This window comes from Chrysoperla carnea, chromosome X (assembly GCF_905475395.1).
Source record: "Chrysoperla carnea chromosome X, inChrCarn1.1, whole genome shotgun sequence".
Classification (NCBI taxonomy): domain Eukaryota; kingdom Metazoa; phylum Arthropoda; class Insecta; order Neuroptera; family Chrysopidae; genus Chrysoperla; species Chrysoperla carnea.
Genome location: NC_058342.1, coordinates 7,196,851 through 7,214,640, shown reverse-complemented (window position 1 = coordinate 7,214,640; position 17,790 = coordinate 7,196,851). Strand labels below are relative to the sequence as shown.

Below are 17,790 nucleotides of genomic sequence, written 5' to 3'. Positions count from 1 at the left end.
CTAAAAAAATATTATTTTTAGCCATGTCGAGACTGCAAATTCCTGAGGAAAACATCCAAATTGAAATAAACGGGAAAAGATTCGTGTTAATTCTTGAAAATTACACTTATCCAATTCTAGTTGATCTAGTTAACATATTCTGATCGGGTTTGTGGGTTTTCTGGCCTTAAACTACTTAAATTTACTATTCAACTAGAATTTATTTCTGTTTTGACTTTATACGGTGAATTTTTCTCAAAGATTTTTTTCATCGATATTTTATTAGAATATTTTTCCAGAATATACAGTCTTGTGGCTATTTTGGCATATGTATAATATTTTTCAAAAACCTGAACCCGTTTCCACAAAGAATATTTAAAAAATCTTCCGTTAGAAGATGACGATCAAATCGACCTCATGATATTTTTCATGACTACAGTAAAATTTTCACTGTTTTTTAAGTTTCATCACAATTCAAAAAACAGAAAGTTAAAAACATCTTTGGCCAAGCTAAGAAACATTTGGTAATTTGAAAAATATTCTTTTTTTTTAAATTTTAACCTGGGATCACGAGATTTTATTTGTATGGTAGACAATATTCTTATTTAGATTACAACTTAGGCATTAACATGCGCTCAACTTTTTATGAATTCAAATTTGACTGAACAGTTTAACTTTTATCGCGCACATTGGACTAACATATATTTATCAAATCGCACATTACTAGTAACGTATTAAACGCTCGTGTGCTCCCCGGCTAAAAGAATGTTGTTATGGAGATAATATTGACCACATAAAACTGGACATGCCTCAATCGGATAACACTTTTATATATTGACTTCAAATTCATGAACGTGTGAAATCGTCCCAGAAGTTTTGCCATAAAGTATATACCTTTTAAATCGTAAGATATAGGAAAAAAGGTCTATGAAAACCTTTTATTTGAAACTTTTTTCGCAAACTTAATAGATTTCAATATATACAAAGTATTTAATAAATCAACTATGTTAGTTTGCTTGAATTTAGGTTAGATAAACAAAATATATTCAAGCTCTATTTCTTTTCCAATACAAACGATAAAATACCAAGAAAAGAAAATATTTTGCACCATCAAGGCACAAGCCGTATCCCGTAATTAACCTCAACTATGGAAAACTCAAAATTATAAGTAAAAATCAGTTTTTCATTTACATATGTTATAAAAATTGACTTTTCTTTGAAATTTTGAGGTTTACTCAAAGCGTGTAAATTTTAGAGTTCAATAATATTTGATATTTGTAATTGTCATCAAGAAGGTTCTATAAATCGGAAATATTTAGTTAATTTTAACCCAATCTCATCAAATTTACTAAGTTGCATTGTTAACATTAAAGGCATAAAAATATTTTCTTTATGACATAAACATTTGGAATCGAAAGAAAGCACATACAGGTAGTTCAGATAAAAAAATTGGGATAAAAATACATAGTTGCAATTTTTGGAGACAATTTTCACCGATCCGAAAAATTTGAACAATGTACTTGCAACACTTTTGTTACAATAATAACAAATCACTTATTTTTAAATTGTTTACAGACATCTCCTACCAGTTTAATTATCATCATGATTCATAATTCTTGTTGCGAACGATGATTTTTCTTTGAATTTTTTTTAAAAAACCCAAAATATTGAATGGCACTGTTTATAATTGACTGAAATAAACATATATCAAAGATCGATTTTTTTTTCAAAAAGTAGAATTTCTACCTTGTGCCATAATATTCTTAATTAAGGTAAGGATCCATCCACCCTCGAGTTTGTTTTTAAATTAAAAATTTCTTCATTTTTGATAAATAATTTTTGATATATTTTTTAATCTTTTTTTTGTTAAATTTTTAATATTTTTTGTTTTTGTTTTGTAGTAATTGGTTAGTAAAACAACAAGATACTTTACTTTTAATAAACAGAGCACAGAGCAGTCTTTAGAACAAGTGTCTTTATGCTAGGCACTTCCTTTTTAATTCTTACAACATTTGCTGATATTGTAAATGGATTTTTTGTTTATTTATTCTTTTTGATAGAAAAATATAATTTACAAAATGTATCGAAATCTATTGTGTATTGTATTTTTTTAATACTTTTTATTAGTAAATTGATAATCAATATAATTTGAGAATACTTATTTTAATTAAAAATGGTAAATATATGATTAATAATGACGACTTCTTCTTCATCTTCATCTTCTTTTAAACGTTGTTTGAGTATTTTATAATAATAAAATAATAAATTGGTTATTTGAATTGTTAAAAAATGAAATCAATGTAAAAACTAAGTTATGAAGTTTGTGTGTTTAAAACATGAAATAAATAATTGTATATTAAAGCACAGTACAGCAACAATAATTTGTTGGTTGTTTTTCTGGACTAACATTCATTTCACGAACAATTTCAGCGAACACTTCATTCACATTTGTTCGATTCTTGGCACTAGCTTCCACAAATGGGCATCCCCAATTCTGAGCCAAATTATTACCTTCAACATATGAAACTTCACGCTGATGTTCTAAATCGACTTTATTTGCGACCAATAAAATGGGTACACGTTCAGAACCTTTTACCCTAGTTATTAATTCCTTCATACTACGTATATCCTGAAAGGTTTGATGATTGGTCAAACTGTATACAACAACGAATCCTTGACCATTTTTAATATACAGATCTCTCATACTAGCAAATTGTTCAGTTCCAGCTGTATCTAATATTTCAAGCACACATGGTGAATTGTCTACTTCAATTTCTTTACGATAAAAATCTTCAATTGTTGGATCATATTTTTCCATAAAACAACCGGAAACAAATTGTACCGTCAATGCACTTTTTCCAACTCCACCCGAACCCAACACAACTACTTTAAACTCACGCATTTTTTATGAATTTACAATTATAACAAATCACACAGCACTGGAATTTTATTTACATGTATATTCACAAACACTTATCAATTAGTATTTATTTGATATTAATTATTTAAAAATCAGTGCAATAATTCAAAACAACCTGAATCATAATTGAAATGAAACTTCTCTCGCCATCTTGACCAATCTTGACTGATCACTGAATGACATAGTAATTCAAGGCTTACTTAAACTAATTCTGTGTAGACGGTGATTGAATGACAGACATATAACTACATTTATGACGTATATTTTATACAGCGTTTGAACTACTACAATTATATCTCTATTGTAAGTTTAAACAAAGCACTGATATTTTATACGTAAATTGTGGTTTAAAACCAAATGAATAAAGTACTGTACATAACAATTGATACCAGTGCAACAAAGATGCAACGAATAGTTGTTACAGAATACATTCAGAACTGAATACTGAATAGTGAACATTAAAGTTCGGCATGACATTCAACATCATAGGTGACTATAGATAACAAAATAAATGACTCACACAGATTTATACACTAACTAATTGAAAACCCAAAACTAATTGAGAAATTAACAATATTATATTCATATCTTGTAAATAACAAACTTTGTTATTTGATTTTATATGCGATTGTACAATATTGTTAGTCAATTGTTCGCGAAATATTTGCTGATTATGTGATTATGTAGCTCCACTTCTTTTGATTATACTCTGTATTGAACTGTATTGTAAACGTAAACTATGTAATACACACTTAATAAGCCGGAAAATGTGGAAAAGTGTTGGAACAGCTCCGATTTCGAAAATTATTGTTTGTACGTCTTCCTTAACCTTCAGGAACATTCAGCCGCACTCTACATAGTAAAGAAAAATGAAAAAATGACGGTAGATTTTCCACCTTCAAAGCACTCCAAATAGTAGGTATGGTGAAAAAAATCCAAATTTCACCCCGGAAATCATCTTCCGAGGGTTTCCTAGGTCGCTGATCATGAATTCAAGGTTAAAAACAACTGAACGTGGGGTTGAAATTCCATTAAAACTTTACCTAGAAGTGACAGAGATAAGAATTTATTAAATTGAAAATTTTACCTCAGAAATCGTCTTTTGAGGGGTTTTTCGTATCGCAGATCACGAAAAAGCAATGGAGGATGCTTGTAACCCCATTAAAACTACCCCTAGAAGTGTAAATGATAAAAAAGTTTAGAAAATTCTAAATTTCGTCTCAAAAATTGTCTCTCGATGGTTTTCAGAGTTGCTGATCATGAATTTGAAATCAAAAGGCAACTGAATGTGGTTGCACCTCCATCAACCGACATAACTCTCCAGGGTTTTTGGGGTAGTTGATCACAAGTCCGAAGTCATAAAGTAATTTAAGATGGTTGCAGCCCCATTACAACCACCCTTAGAACTGACAATATAAAAATTTAAAATATTATTTATTTAACCTCGGAAATCGTCTCCCGTTGGTTTTCGGAGCCTACAAGTAACAGAAAAAAAATTTTTAGTTAAAAATATCACAAATTTACCTGGGCGAAATAATAACAGAACAGGATGAAAGTTACGATGAAGAAGGACCCACCAATCCTGCATCAGCAATTTTGGAAACCGATTCTGATTACGATTGATGTCAATAATATGTGTATGTACACAATTTTCTTTCATGAAATTACAAATAACTTTCAAAAAAATTTTAATACACTCGTGATTTATTTTACAATTTTTTGACTACATTGAATCCAAAATTCGTACGCATATCATGTAGAAAAAATAATTTCTAGGGGTGGTTCAATTGCTTTTTGACCTCAAATTCACAATCAGCAACTCCGAAAACCGCCCAGAGACTATTATTTCTGAGGTAAAATTTAGAATTTTCTAAATTTTTATAATTGTTACTTCTAAGAGTGCAGTTGTAATGGGGTTGCAACCATCTTAAGTTACTTTTTGACCTCAGATTTGTGATCAGCGGCCACAAAAACCCTCGAAAGGCGGTATCCGAGGAGAAATTCTTAATTTAAAATTTGTTCCTGTTATTTTTAAGGATGAGAGTGCAGCCACATTCAGCTACCTTTTGATCTCAAATTCATGACCAGCAACTCCGAAAACCCTCTAGGGACAATTTCTGAAATGAAATTCAGAATTTTCTAAACTTTTTTGCCATTGACACCTCTAGGGGTGTTTTAATGGGGTTGCGACCATCCTCCGTTGCTTTTTGACTTTCGATTCGCGAACAGCGATCCGAAAAACCCCTCAAAAGACGATTTCTGAGATAAAATTTTAAATTTAATATATTCTTATGTCTGTCACTTCTAGGGGCAGTTTTAATGGGGTTGTAATCATATTCAGTTGCTTTTTAACCTTGAATTCATGATCAGCGCCCCGGAAACCCTCGGGAGACGAATTCCGGGGCGAAATTTTGATTTGTTTCTTTGTTACTATTTGGAATACTTTGAGGGTGGAAAAACTACCCTCATTTTCTCATTTTTCGTTACTATACAGATGAATGTTCCTGAAGGTCTAAGGAACACGTACAAATAAGAATTTTTGAAATCGGAGCAGTTACACCAGTCTTCCGCATTTTATGGTATTTGCCGGCTTATTTACTGCATTCGTATATTTTTACGAATAAATCATGCTTTCTGTTGTTATTAACTCATTTAAGGGACGCTAAAGTGTCCAATTAAACTCATTCGATGGTTGCAAGTTTAGTAGGTACAATAATATTTATTTTACACTTTTGAACTTATTGTGTATAATTATAACATTGAAACATTTTACTGCACCTGAAGGAAATATTAAAAAATAGTAATAAACTAATAATTTTAAACGACATTAACCTTTTATTTACATTTTTATCAAAATATTTAAATGCACCATTCTAATACATTACGAACATTCAATTGCTTAAAAAAAACGATAAATGTGGTGGGATACTCTGTAGGAATTATGCCCCTTTCGTTATAAATTATGTATTAATAAATAACAAGCTCAATGAAGGAATCAATAATAAAATTGTATTTAATACTTTTTAAATACAATTTTCATCAATATTCAGTATAAAATAATTAATTAAACGAATCATAAAATATTGATAAATGGGAGTAATCCATCTATGAACAGTAATCAGAAGTTAGTGATGGTCAAAATTTCTCAAAATCTTTCGTACCGATTTCGCCTATACTTTGCAAACTTCATTAACATGAATTTACTGAACGAAATTTTTTTTTTCAATTACTTATTTTTTAATTAAACAAAAAGAGTAATTTTGGCAAAAATCAGAGTTTTTTGATCGCACCTTCACCAAAAATTAAAAAATTAAAATTTTTTTAATTTCCTTCGTTCAAATTCAAATAAACTTATGTACCAAAGATATCTTTTTGACTTTTGAATTTCAAATGAAGTAATCATGAGTTATCCTGACTGCCGCATAGAAAATTTTTTTTAGGTGGACTCGATTCTCACTACTAAATTCAACCAGATTTTCACTAGCTAAATTACAAAAAGTTTGGTGGTATTGAGAAATTTATTTTTTCAAATTTGTGATAATTTTTGTTTTATACCATGTATATGAAATATACATAGTATATCAAGTTTAGTCCCAAGTTTGTAACGCTTAAAAATATTGATGCTACGAAAAAAATTTTTGTTTAGGTGTTCATAGAACCACCTAATTAGTCCATTTCCGTATGTCTGTTTGTCTATCGTTTGTCGTCTGTCGTCTGTCCGCCTGTCATCACGATTACTCAGAATCGAAAAGAGATATCTAGCTGAAATTTTTATAGGATGCTTAAGACGTAAAAAGTGAGGTCGAGTTCGTAAATGAGCAACATCTTGTAAACCGTTAGAGATATAACAAATGTTTAAATGTAAAAAATCTTAAAAAATGTTCCTTATAAAAAAAATAAACGACTTTTGTTGGAAACATTTTCTTGTAAACATCACGGTTTACATACGAGGGCGCTAATTAGGTGAAAATTTTGTAGTAAGTATTAATATGGGAATATCAGTTATGTGTGTGTGGCTATTTAAGAGTGGAAATCTTTTTTATTTACGTGACGTCAAAAAACAAACGATTGCGTCATCAAAACTGCCTATACATGGTATTTCAACAATTAACTCAGTCAATTGTTTGTTTTCACTTGTTTAATTTATTTTTGTGTGTTACTGTAATTGTTGGTAATGTTCTACATGTTTATTTTTAACTTTGTGAAAAATGTTTGTAATGTGTAATATAAATAAATTTACTGATGATGATTGCGTTGCAATCGAAATATCAATATTTAACGACATGTAAAGTCTGTTGTGTTTTTTTAATTGAATTATTTAAATAGAATTTCTTAAAATATCTACCATTTTATTTCGAGTATCGTGGTATTTGTTTCAATTACCATAATTACTTATTTAAATTTGTTAGACAATAATATTAGTTTTTCAATGTAAGCCATAAATGCAACCCATAAATTTATACATGTATCCATACAAATTTATTAATAAATTAGTGTAGCGTTACCATGGAAACGCCTTCAATAAAACTCATGCCCGGTGCGAACATTATACGTAACATTCAATCTATATTTAATAATATTAATAAAATAGTTATTTACGATACTAGTGGAATAACAGTTTTATTAACGTACGCCTGCGAAAATTGCACAAGGAGTGCGTAGCACGAGTTTATTTACGCTTCTATCAACGCATCTACAACCAACTTTATCTACGCCTCTAAAATGTGAAAATAAACGATAATTATTATTTGAAATTTGTCATTGTTTCTTGATAAAAATTAAAAAAGATATTATAATAACTGAATGCATTACCGTCCTAGTGCGAGAAATAATTTATTGGCACACTAAGGCGGTCATTAACTACTTTTACCACGCATACTGAATGACAAAAGTACTTTTTCTCACGGGCGTAGTTAAACATAATTATTTTTATTGCGTGATGGATGTAAAAAGTGAGGTCGAGTTCGTAAATGAACAACATAGGTTGATTGGGTCTAGGGTCCCTAAGACCCATCTTGTAAACCATTAGAGATAGAACAAAAGTTTAAATGTAAGAAATGTTCCTTTATAAAAAAGTAAAAAACTTCTGTTTGGAACATATTTTCGAAAACATCACAGTTTACCCGTGATGGCGTAAATTAGGTTAGAACATTGTATAGCATTATTGTATGGGAATATAATATATGTGTGTGTGACATGTATGTATTGCTGGCTATCTCTCTTACATGGCGTGAAAAAACAAACAATTCCGTAATCAACATTTAATCCAAGTAAATACATCTGATATTAATAATTTTTGGAAAAAATTAGTTGCAGGATCGGACCCATTTTTTTCTGTAGGACAAAATGTGTATAACTGAGGAAAAATATTTAAAACAGCTGAATTTGGCCGAAAGGGATGCGCCGGGGTCGGAAATAGGGAGCAAGAGGTTTTTAGCGATTTGTGGCTAAAGTATTAATTATACAAAAAAAAGTTAAATAGGAAAGTTCTTGGCAATACAAAAATACATAACTTTTGTGCTTACCATTTTTTCACATAACCTCAAATTTAACGAGTAAAAAACAAATTTTTTTGTTTTTAGCGTTTCTTTTTTAGAAAAAAAATCGGAAAAACTGGATATGTTGAGGAAACGTTCTGTTTTTTATTTCCAACAAATTGTTTTTTGATTTTAAAAAAAAAAAGTTAAATAGTTTTTGAGATATTCAATTTTTTGGCAAAAACCACGCCTTTTTTCAGCTGGATGAACAATCTATTTTTTTTCATCGTTCAGTGTTGACCATGGTCTCATTTTCTTTGTTAGGATGTATATTTTTATTTAAAAAAGTAAAAACATATCATTGCAATGAAAAGACATTGTTGAAATCGCCAAAAACTAAAAATTCAATTTTTTCATCTATACATTTTTTCAATGTCTATGATAATTATACAATTAAAAATTAAAACCGCGTTCATAATTAATGTTTTCGATTTTTATACCATGCATATATGTAATATGCAAGGTATACTAAGTTTAGTCCCAAGTTTGTAACGCTTAAAAATATTGATGGTACCCACAAAATTTTGGTATAGGTGTTCATAGAATGACCTAATTAGTCCATTAATTAGTTCGTAAATGAGCATCATAGGCCAATTGGGTCTTCGGTCCGTAGGACCCATCTTGTAAACCGTTAGAGATAGAACAAAAGTTTAAATGTAAAAAATGTTCCTTATAAAAAAATAAACAACTTTTAGTTGAAACATTTTTTCGTAAACATCACTGTTTACCCGTGAGGGCGCAAATTAGGCGGAAATTTTATAGTATGTTCTATACTTGAATATCAGGTATGTATGTGTTATGTATAATTGTATAATGAAATCAACACTGACTATGCATGTTATTTCAAAAATTGGAAAATCTATTGGACAGAATTTCTTGCAAGTGTGAAAAAGGATGTACAACCTCCAAATGTAGTTGCAGAAAACATGCCTTAAAATGTACTAATTTATGTACTAACTGTCACGATTTAGAAAACTGCACTAATGCTGAGGTGGTATTTTATGACCGTAATGACGATTCTGATCAAGATGAAGAACAAGGAATTGCTATAGAACCTGCGTCAATAATCGACCAGGAAGAGAAAGAAAAAGAAGAAGAACCCGAAGAAAATTAACGGCGAGAAAATAATTTGAGGAGTTTGTTAAGTTTGTATAATATTAAAAATATAAAACTGTTCCAAATTCTAAAATTTTTACTTTTTTTCTTTCAATTATTTTTAAAAAGCTAATATTCCCAGCAATGATAATGAAAATTTTTTTAATATTTATATATAAAATGTCAGATAGCAAAAATATTAATTATAACGTTTTTAATTTTTAATTGTATAATTATCATAGACATTGAAAAAATGTATAGATGAAAAAATTGAATTTTTAGTTTTTGGCGATTTCAACAATGTTTTTTCATTGCAATGATATGTTTTTACTTTTTTAAATGAAAATATACATCCTAACAAAGAAAATGAGACCATGGGCAACACTGTACGATGAAAAAAAAAGCGTAGTAAGTATATTGGGTTCTATCGTAGGATCTCGTCGAAGGGTTCCGTCGTAGGACCCAAAAAAAATGTCCCTTATACAAAAATAAACAACTCTTGCTTGGGTCCTTTTTTCGTAGAATCACTGTTAATCCGTCAGGGTGCAAATATCCTTAGACACATTATATAAATTCTATAATCGCAGATAAAAAAATAAAAAATCCTTTATCAATTAAATTTCGTACATTACGTTTAAATTAGATATCTAGATTCGAATTAAAAGGTTGCATGCATCCATTCGTGATAAGATCTGCCAGAATGTAAAATTTTAACTTCCTTACGGTTTTTGAGATATTTTTAAATATTGTTAGGGTATTAGAAAGAGGACACTCAAGAAAATTAAAATGACTATATATTTCATTTGGTAGACTGATTTGAAAAGAAAAGAATTGTAATAACTGAATGAAGTTAATTGTTTAAATACACTGTATATTCTGAAATAAATTTTTGAGTTAAGGAAAAAAGTTGCAAATAAAAGTTTTTTTAATTAAAGAAATAGCTATTTGACGAAATTGTATTTGAACTTTTGTTTCAACTTTTACGTTTTAAGATATATAGAAGTGTCTCAAAATTATTGGACAGCAGAAGCATGATGGGTAGAAGATTTCACAGGGATATAATAGTTCTAAGGTCTTTTAGAATCTTTGTTAATTATAATATTAAGTTTTGGGAATTTCTTTATTAATAGGTTTTATTGTAATTGAAATTTTTATAATAGATATAGAAAATTAATCGCTTTTGCTACTTTAAAAGTACAGATTGTCACATTCTATCCTCACTTATCGTCGCACCCCTTCATAAAACTCGCAATATGGATAATGCCTAAAACAAATCGACCGCATGCTATCCTTCAACCCACTTGCTCCTGCCTACATCGCCCTCTAAACACCAACTTTACTTCCATCCCGTGGACAACAAGATAGCATTTTCATGGAGAGTCGGAGCTCGCTTCTCTCCCATTCAAGTATAGACATTAGTTAATACATAAGAAATACGGGGAAGATTCCATAGTAAACGATTTTAAACGACAAGAAAACATTTTTAACAGACCCTCAATAAACAGGCCCTTAAGTTCAGGGTTTTTATTGGTTCCAGAGTACGCAGATGATGAATGCCGCCTATCCGTCTTCTCCGGAATTATAAGAGATAAAAAGTGAAAATTGGTATGTACGTTTGGGTTGTTTGTCTATAGTGCCCAATTTCATGCCAATCCCATCTGATAATGTTAAGTGGTTAAAAAGAGTAGAATTATATTTCTAAAAAAAACACCAATCCCCTTGAGTGTTATCAAACCAGGTTGATACGCAATTAGGCACAATAAGCCATTAACTGGAGCTGCCCTACCAAACGAGAATCTTTATATAACCTAACCTAACCTATCCTTAGATTTAGTTCGAAATTTTAATACAAAACGGGGGTAGAAACTTTTGTAGAGTTTATACCCTGTATATATGAAATATGTCAGAGTATGTTAAGTTTAGCCCTAAGTTTGTATTGTGTCGCTTAAAATATTAGAAATATTGATGGTACAAACAAAATTTTGGCTTTTTACCCATCTTTTAAATCGTTTCCGTAATCGTAAACCGTAAAAAACAACTTTCGTTTGCAAATATTTTTTCGTAAAAATTATTTTTCCACTTTCTTCAAAAACTAGATTTTCTACGTACATATAAATTTGAAAAAAGTGTGTAAATGTGAAAAAGTTAAAACATTTTAATTATTACTGATAGAAAGTTTTATTGTCTTCACCACGACAAGTGAAATTGAAAATTTTATGATTGTTTTACAATAAATTGATAGAGTAAATAAATTTAGAAATCTACTAGCTCTTAAACCCGCTTCGCTGGGTTGTTTTTGCACATTTAAATATCAAAATTGTTAAATGAAAGACTTTTTTTTAATTCTCTCTGTGTGTACAGAAAAGTAAGGGAAAGATCGATAGAAACCCATGGATTCCAGAATATTCGAGAAAGTTCTAGAAAATTCGATAAAAATCCATAGAACATTCCAGAATGTTCGAGAAAATTCTAGAAAATTCGATAGAAATCCATGGAACATTCCATAATTTTCGAGAAAAATCGAAAGACATTTGCGCCAGTAGCGCCATCTAGTGAAAATTGTACTATTGACAGTGGCGCCATCTATTGAAAATTATTAGAACTAAAAAATTGAACGACATTTGCACCAGTAGCGCCATCTAGTGAAAATTGTACTATTGGCAGTGGCGCCATCTATTGAAAATTATTAGAACTATTTTTAATCTATTTTCTATGAATTCCTAGATCATTTTTAATTCCACCCCCACCAAACTCCCTTATTCACAATGCACCCCCACCAAACTCCCTTATTCACAATGGGAGCCTAAGGGCTACCCAATGACATAATCCCCTACCGAAGGTCAATGGTTAGTTTTAGGGAAAATCGGGGACATACAAACAAACACTCCCTTTTTATATATATAGATTACCTAGCTTCCCTTGCACATAGCCCTCCTATACTTGCCGTTCCCTTAACTTGCTGACCCTCTCCATTGCCAAGTAGCTCTTTGGTCTTAAACTCGCAATAAATATGTATTCGCTCTGCGCTTTAGTTCCATTTGCTTTATTTATAAAATTGTATGGGCATAAAAGTCTATAGACTTTATATATTTTTCATATTGAAAATTTAATACTATTTTCTACCAATATTAAATAATTAAGTATGTTAATTTACATTTAAAAAATATGCAATTATGTCTCTGATTTTCACAATTTCTAATGCAACAAGTTTAATCAATTGTTATTTTTGAATCATTTTAATTTGACATTTACTATACAATTTATATGTAAACAATTTAAAATAAGTCATCTATACATATACAAATACAAAACTGCTTAGTCTATACACTATACATATAAAATGGTTTCTCTGAATGACTGACTGGTGGATCAACGCACAAACTAAACTGCTGATCGTAGAACGTTCAAAATATTAATATATGAGCTTTGTCAGGCTGCGAGACAAAGAGAGAAGACGGTCCGGTTACTTATTGCGTTTCCAAAGCTTTTAAGCCTCTATGTTATATATAACCTCTTTGATTTTACCACCTTTCCGCTGATAGTTTCATTTATCAGCTCCTCAATTATTTACAAAGGCTGAATATACCAGCCCATCACAACTATTCGATTTTAACGTTAAAAATGTAAACAAAACTTTAAACACTACGCTGATTTTTTCATTGAATAAAAAGACTACAGATGTCTATTTCATTATACATCTAAATGTGCTATACCATATTTAAGTCCTTAAGTCCTCCAAGTATGAATTTTTTACAAATAATTCTTTCATACAAATTCAGGACCTTAAATTTAATAATTTTTTATTTTTAATGTACATTTTGAACTTTTAATTTTTAGGTTAAATGAGTTCATATACATTTTCAATTTTGAATTTAATAGTTGTGTGTGAAATTTTTATTTCTAGACTACAATTTGGAAACTCGCGATTTACTTTTTGAAACGACATAATGACTCAAATTAAAATAAAAACAATTGACTGAGTTAATTGTTGAAATACCATGCATAGACAGTGTTGATTACTCTATCACATTACACATACATACATGTCACAACATACATAACTGATATTTCCATATAATACATACTACAGTAGAATCTCGATAACTTAAACCTCGGTAACATAAAAACCTCTGTTACTTCAAAAAATACTATGTTCCCTGCCCATCAGAGCCCAAAACCTCTATAACTTAAAAGACGCAACCTCTATAACTTAAATAAATAATCTCTGTATAGGCCCTCAGTAACTGCATAGAAACATGTACATACCTCTATATTAACCTTTACCTAACATAGACACTTGATAACTTAAAACCTCTATAACTTAAAATATTTTGTGTTTCCCTTGGACTTTAACTTATCGAGATTCTACTGTATACGATTTATGCCTAATTTGCGCGCTCACGGGTAAACAGTGATGTTTACGAAAAAATTGTTTCAATTAAAAGTTGGCTATTTTTTTATAATGAATATTACATTTAAACTTTTGTTCTATCTCTAACGGTTTACAAGATGGGTCCTACGGACCCATCCAAGACCTAAATGACCTATGTTGCTCATTTACGAACTCCACCTCTCCACCTCTTGATATTTTTTTTTCGTTTTTAAGTAATTGTGTTCATAGACGGACGGATGGGCGGACAACCGAAAATGAACTAATTAGGTGATTTTATGAACACTTCTATCAAAATTTTGTTCGTAGCATCAATACTTTTAATATGGTACAAACTTGGGACTAAACTTAGTATACCTTGCACATTACATATACCTATGCATGGTATAACAATTATTTTAATGTTTTCTGTAATCCAATAATAAAATTTGTGATGTAAAAATTGTTATATTCACCTTTTATATGTGTATGGTATGTGCGTATGTTTTACAAGATTTTAAACAAGCATTTCTATTCAATATTATGTATCTATCGGCGCGGCGTTTCATACTATAGTTCTTTTTATTATCACTAGGTTGAGCAATAACATGGGCTATATTTTATTTTCTAAAAAAATTTCCACACCAAAAAAATAAAATTAATGAAATTATGAACAAAAGGGGAGACAAGTGAGAGTAGTGAAAGTGAAAATTTGTGTGATAGTCTTTGTTTAGGTAGTTGCAGACGGTACAAAGTTCATCGGGTCAGTTAGTACGTGAAATTGTCAGTTTTTAAGAGGTAAAGGGTCTCTGTAGTCACAAAATATGAAATCTCCGTTAATATTAACAAAATAGACTTTTTTATAATGAGTAAAGCTATAAGGAATCAATTTTTCTACAATTTATCATTGGATCATGTTGTTTAATTTTATTATTTTACGTTTTCTATCAAATTTTGTCTTCTTAATCACGCTAATAGTAAGTAAAAAATGCCTAATGCGTAAAACAATTTCGCATTTTGAGTGTTGATTATTGAAATACAAGATAATTTTTAGAGAAAGACGATCTTGCTCTACCTTGATTTGGGGGTAGAGCCGGGGCTGTATGTGGTTATATTATTTATTAATATACAGACTGAAACGTGTACATAGGTGAATAATATTTGAATGACTAATCATACCCTGCATACAACATATATCAATGTATTGTAATACCTATATCAGCATTTTTAGTCTAGAGTTTGGAACGATTACAAATATTGAAGATAGAAAGAAGATTTTGGAATGGGAGCAGGTGGCAATGGCTGCCAAATCAAAATTTCAAAAAAACAGTAGATCATAGGCACCACTAAAAGAAGAGATTACACATTTTTTTGTCTTATGCAATTTTTTTTTATTCTTGACAAACTATTAATATTCTTACAGTATTAAGAATGTACAAACGCCAGGGCAATTTTGGATAAAAGGCTTGATTTTTTTTGTACATGACTATTTTGGACTATGTCTAAATCAATTCTAAAAATTTTAAGAGGATTGCCCGATTATTTAAATAAATAAATGAATTCAAAAGTAGACATATTTAACATTGGTTTTATAGGAAAACAGTAGCTGGATGATATGTTTTCATAGATTTCTTCAAAACTAGTCGGTGGAAATTAAAAAAAAAAATTTAAGGAAAGTTAAAACCTCAATAAATTATTGAAAAGAAAAAAAAACGTTGTTCCCGACTAGGGATATATGAACACGCTAGTGGGGACACAAATTTAAAAAATTGTATATTCACAATGAAGTATGTTATAAACTAATAATAATAATAATATGTCTTTATTCATAAGATAGTTTACAACAAAAAACTATATAAATTGAATCAAATAAGAAAAAACAAAATTTTGGAACACATTTAAAAAAAATTCATCGACAGAATACAAACATTTATCAAATAAATACGATTTTAGGTCTTTTAAAAATATTAAGCCGCTTAGATTTTTAATATTATTTGGAACTTTATTATGAAGTTTTATGACCATACTAGCTGTGAACTACCCGCTTTGCTGCGCAACATTCCCACTTTCACCCCTCCCCCATATTCCATATCCTTTTCTAGGTTACTATCTATCACCTAACTAAATTTCATCAAAATCCGTTCAGCCGTTTAGGCATGATAGAGCAAAACTCCCAGCAAAAACCATAAAAAAATCACTAACTCAATTCAGTTTTCTGCCTACTTCCTACCCCCTAAGTACGATGACGTGATCATTTTGATCTTATATCCGTTTTTAGGTAACCATCTATTACCTTAATAAATTTCATCCAAATCTGTTCAGCCGTTTAGACGTGAAAGAGCAAAAGTCCCAACAAAAACGACTAAAAATCACTAACTCAATTTAGTTATCTGCCTACTGCCTACCCCCTAAGAACGATGGCGTGATTATTTATAGCCTATGACCATTTCTAGGTTATCATCTATCACCATACCAAATTTCATCAAAATCCGTTCAGCCGTTTAGGCGTGAAAGAGTAACAGACAGACAGAGTTACTTTCGCATTTATAATATTAGTATGGATTTATTGAGCCATTTTTAATTTTGGTTTTTGATGTTTTGATTTCTTTGAACTTATGTTTGTGTCTTGTTTCGTAATTGTGATTCTGTTGCTGCTCATGGAGTGAGTATATGAGTATTATTTTTCACCAATTTAATGCTTTGATATACATATAGACTGTGTAAATAAAGTTAAAATTTTAAATTTTTTAAATATAGGTCTGCAAGAAACACAACTGTTTACTCTTGCAATTGCACGTATGGCCCTTTTTTGCATTTTGAAAAGCATTTGACAATTTGTGGAGTTACCCCACACTATGATGCCATATCTTAAAAATGGCTCAATGGAACCATGGTATATATTTATTAAATATTGCTTTGGTAAAAAAGTTCCTAGCGACCAAAGTAAATAGATATTAGAAGTAATCTTAGATATAACATGATTTACATGGCATTTAAAATCAAGATTCTTATCTAGAAAAATTCCCAGCAATTTGACCTCTCACCGATATTGTTTATTTTAATTGCTTGCGTCTTTGTTAAATTAAGTGACAGACCATTATCACTAGTCCAGCTTTGAATTTGCTTAGGCGATGTGTTGATACATTCCTCTATCCTCTTCATATTGTTATCACTAAATATAACGGTTGCATCATTGGCGCAAAGATACACGTTATTGTCTTTAAAACCATGCAATAAGGGCAAATCGTTAATATAAATTAAAAAAGTAGAGGCCCCAACACGGAACCTTGAGGTACTCCCCGTAAAACCGTTTTAAATTCGGATAAAATTACGTTTTTCTTTAAATTTTCTTTTTGAGAAGTCCATTTTACAGTTTGTTTTCTGCTAGTAAGGTACGACTTTATTAGATCAAAGACTACCCCCCTTATGCCATATGCCTCTAATTTTGAAAGAAGTAGATCGATATTGACACAATCAAATGCTTTTGTTAAATCTAGAAAAACACCGATACTTATTTGATCATTGTTCCAAGATTCATAAATATTACGCTCATACTGTACAGTAGATGGTTTACTGATTTACCTTTTATGAAACCAAACTGTTGAGCAGGCAACAAATTATTATCCATAAAGTATTTCTCAAACTTTTTTTTATGATTGTCTCAAAAATTTGATAGTAAAGATATTGGTCTATAATTTTCTATAGTAAACTTGTTTCCCTTCTTATAAATTGGTTGCACGATTGCTATTTTGAGTTTTTCTGGAAAAGTTCCATGCTCAAAGCATTTATTTATTAAAAAACACATTGGCGTTAGGTATTATAAAATGTGCTGTACAAGGTTCAAGAAAGATACTTCTTTGAACTTTTAAAATATTGCTGTCATAGCTTGC

General features: G+C 30.1%; 1 protein-coding gene across 2 annotated transcripts; it reads right to left on the bottom strand.

Moving 5' to 3' along the window:
- Nucleotides 1–2,173: 2,173 nt before the first annotated feature.
- Nucleotides 2,174–10,877, bottom strand: LOC123302103 (ras-related protein Rap-2b). Of its 2 annotated transcripts, XM_044884891.1 has the most exons (2): nucleotides 10,847–10,877; nucleotides 2,174–2,865 (listed from the first exon to the last, which is right to left on the bottom strand). In XM_044884891.1, exons 1-2 carry the CDS (start codon nucleotides 10,875–10,877, stop codon nucleotides 2,336–2,338), a joined length of 561 nt encoding a protein of 186 aa, XP_044740826.1. In that variant the 3' UTR covers nucleotides 2,174–2,335. The 2 variants fall into 2 exon arrangements, with proteins under 2 accessions (XP_044740826.1, XP_044740825.1); XM_044884890.1 differs by lacking the exon at nucleotides 10,847–10,877 and having other exon boundaries at nucleotides 2,175–3,067.
- Between the last annotated feature and the right edge of the window lie 6,913 nt (nucleotides 10,878–17,790).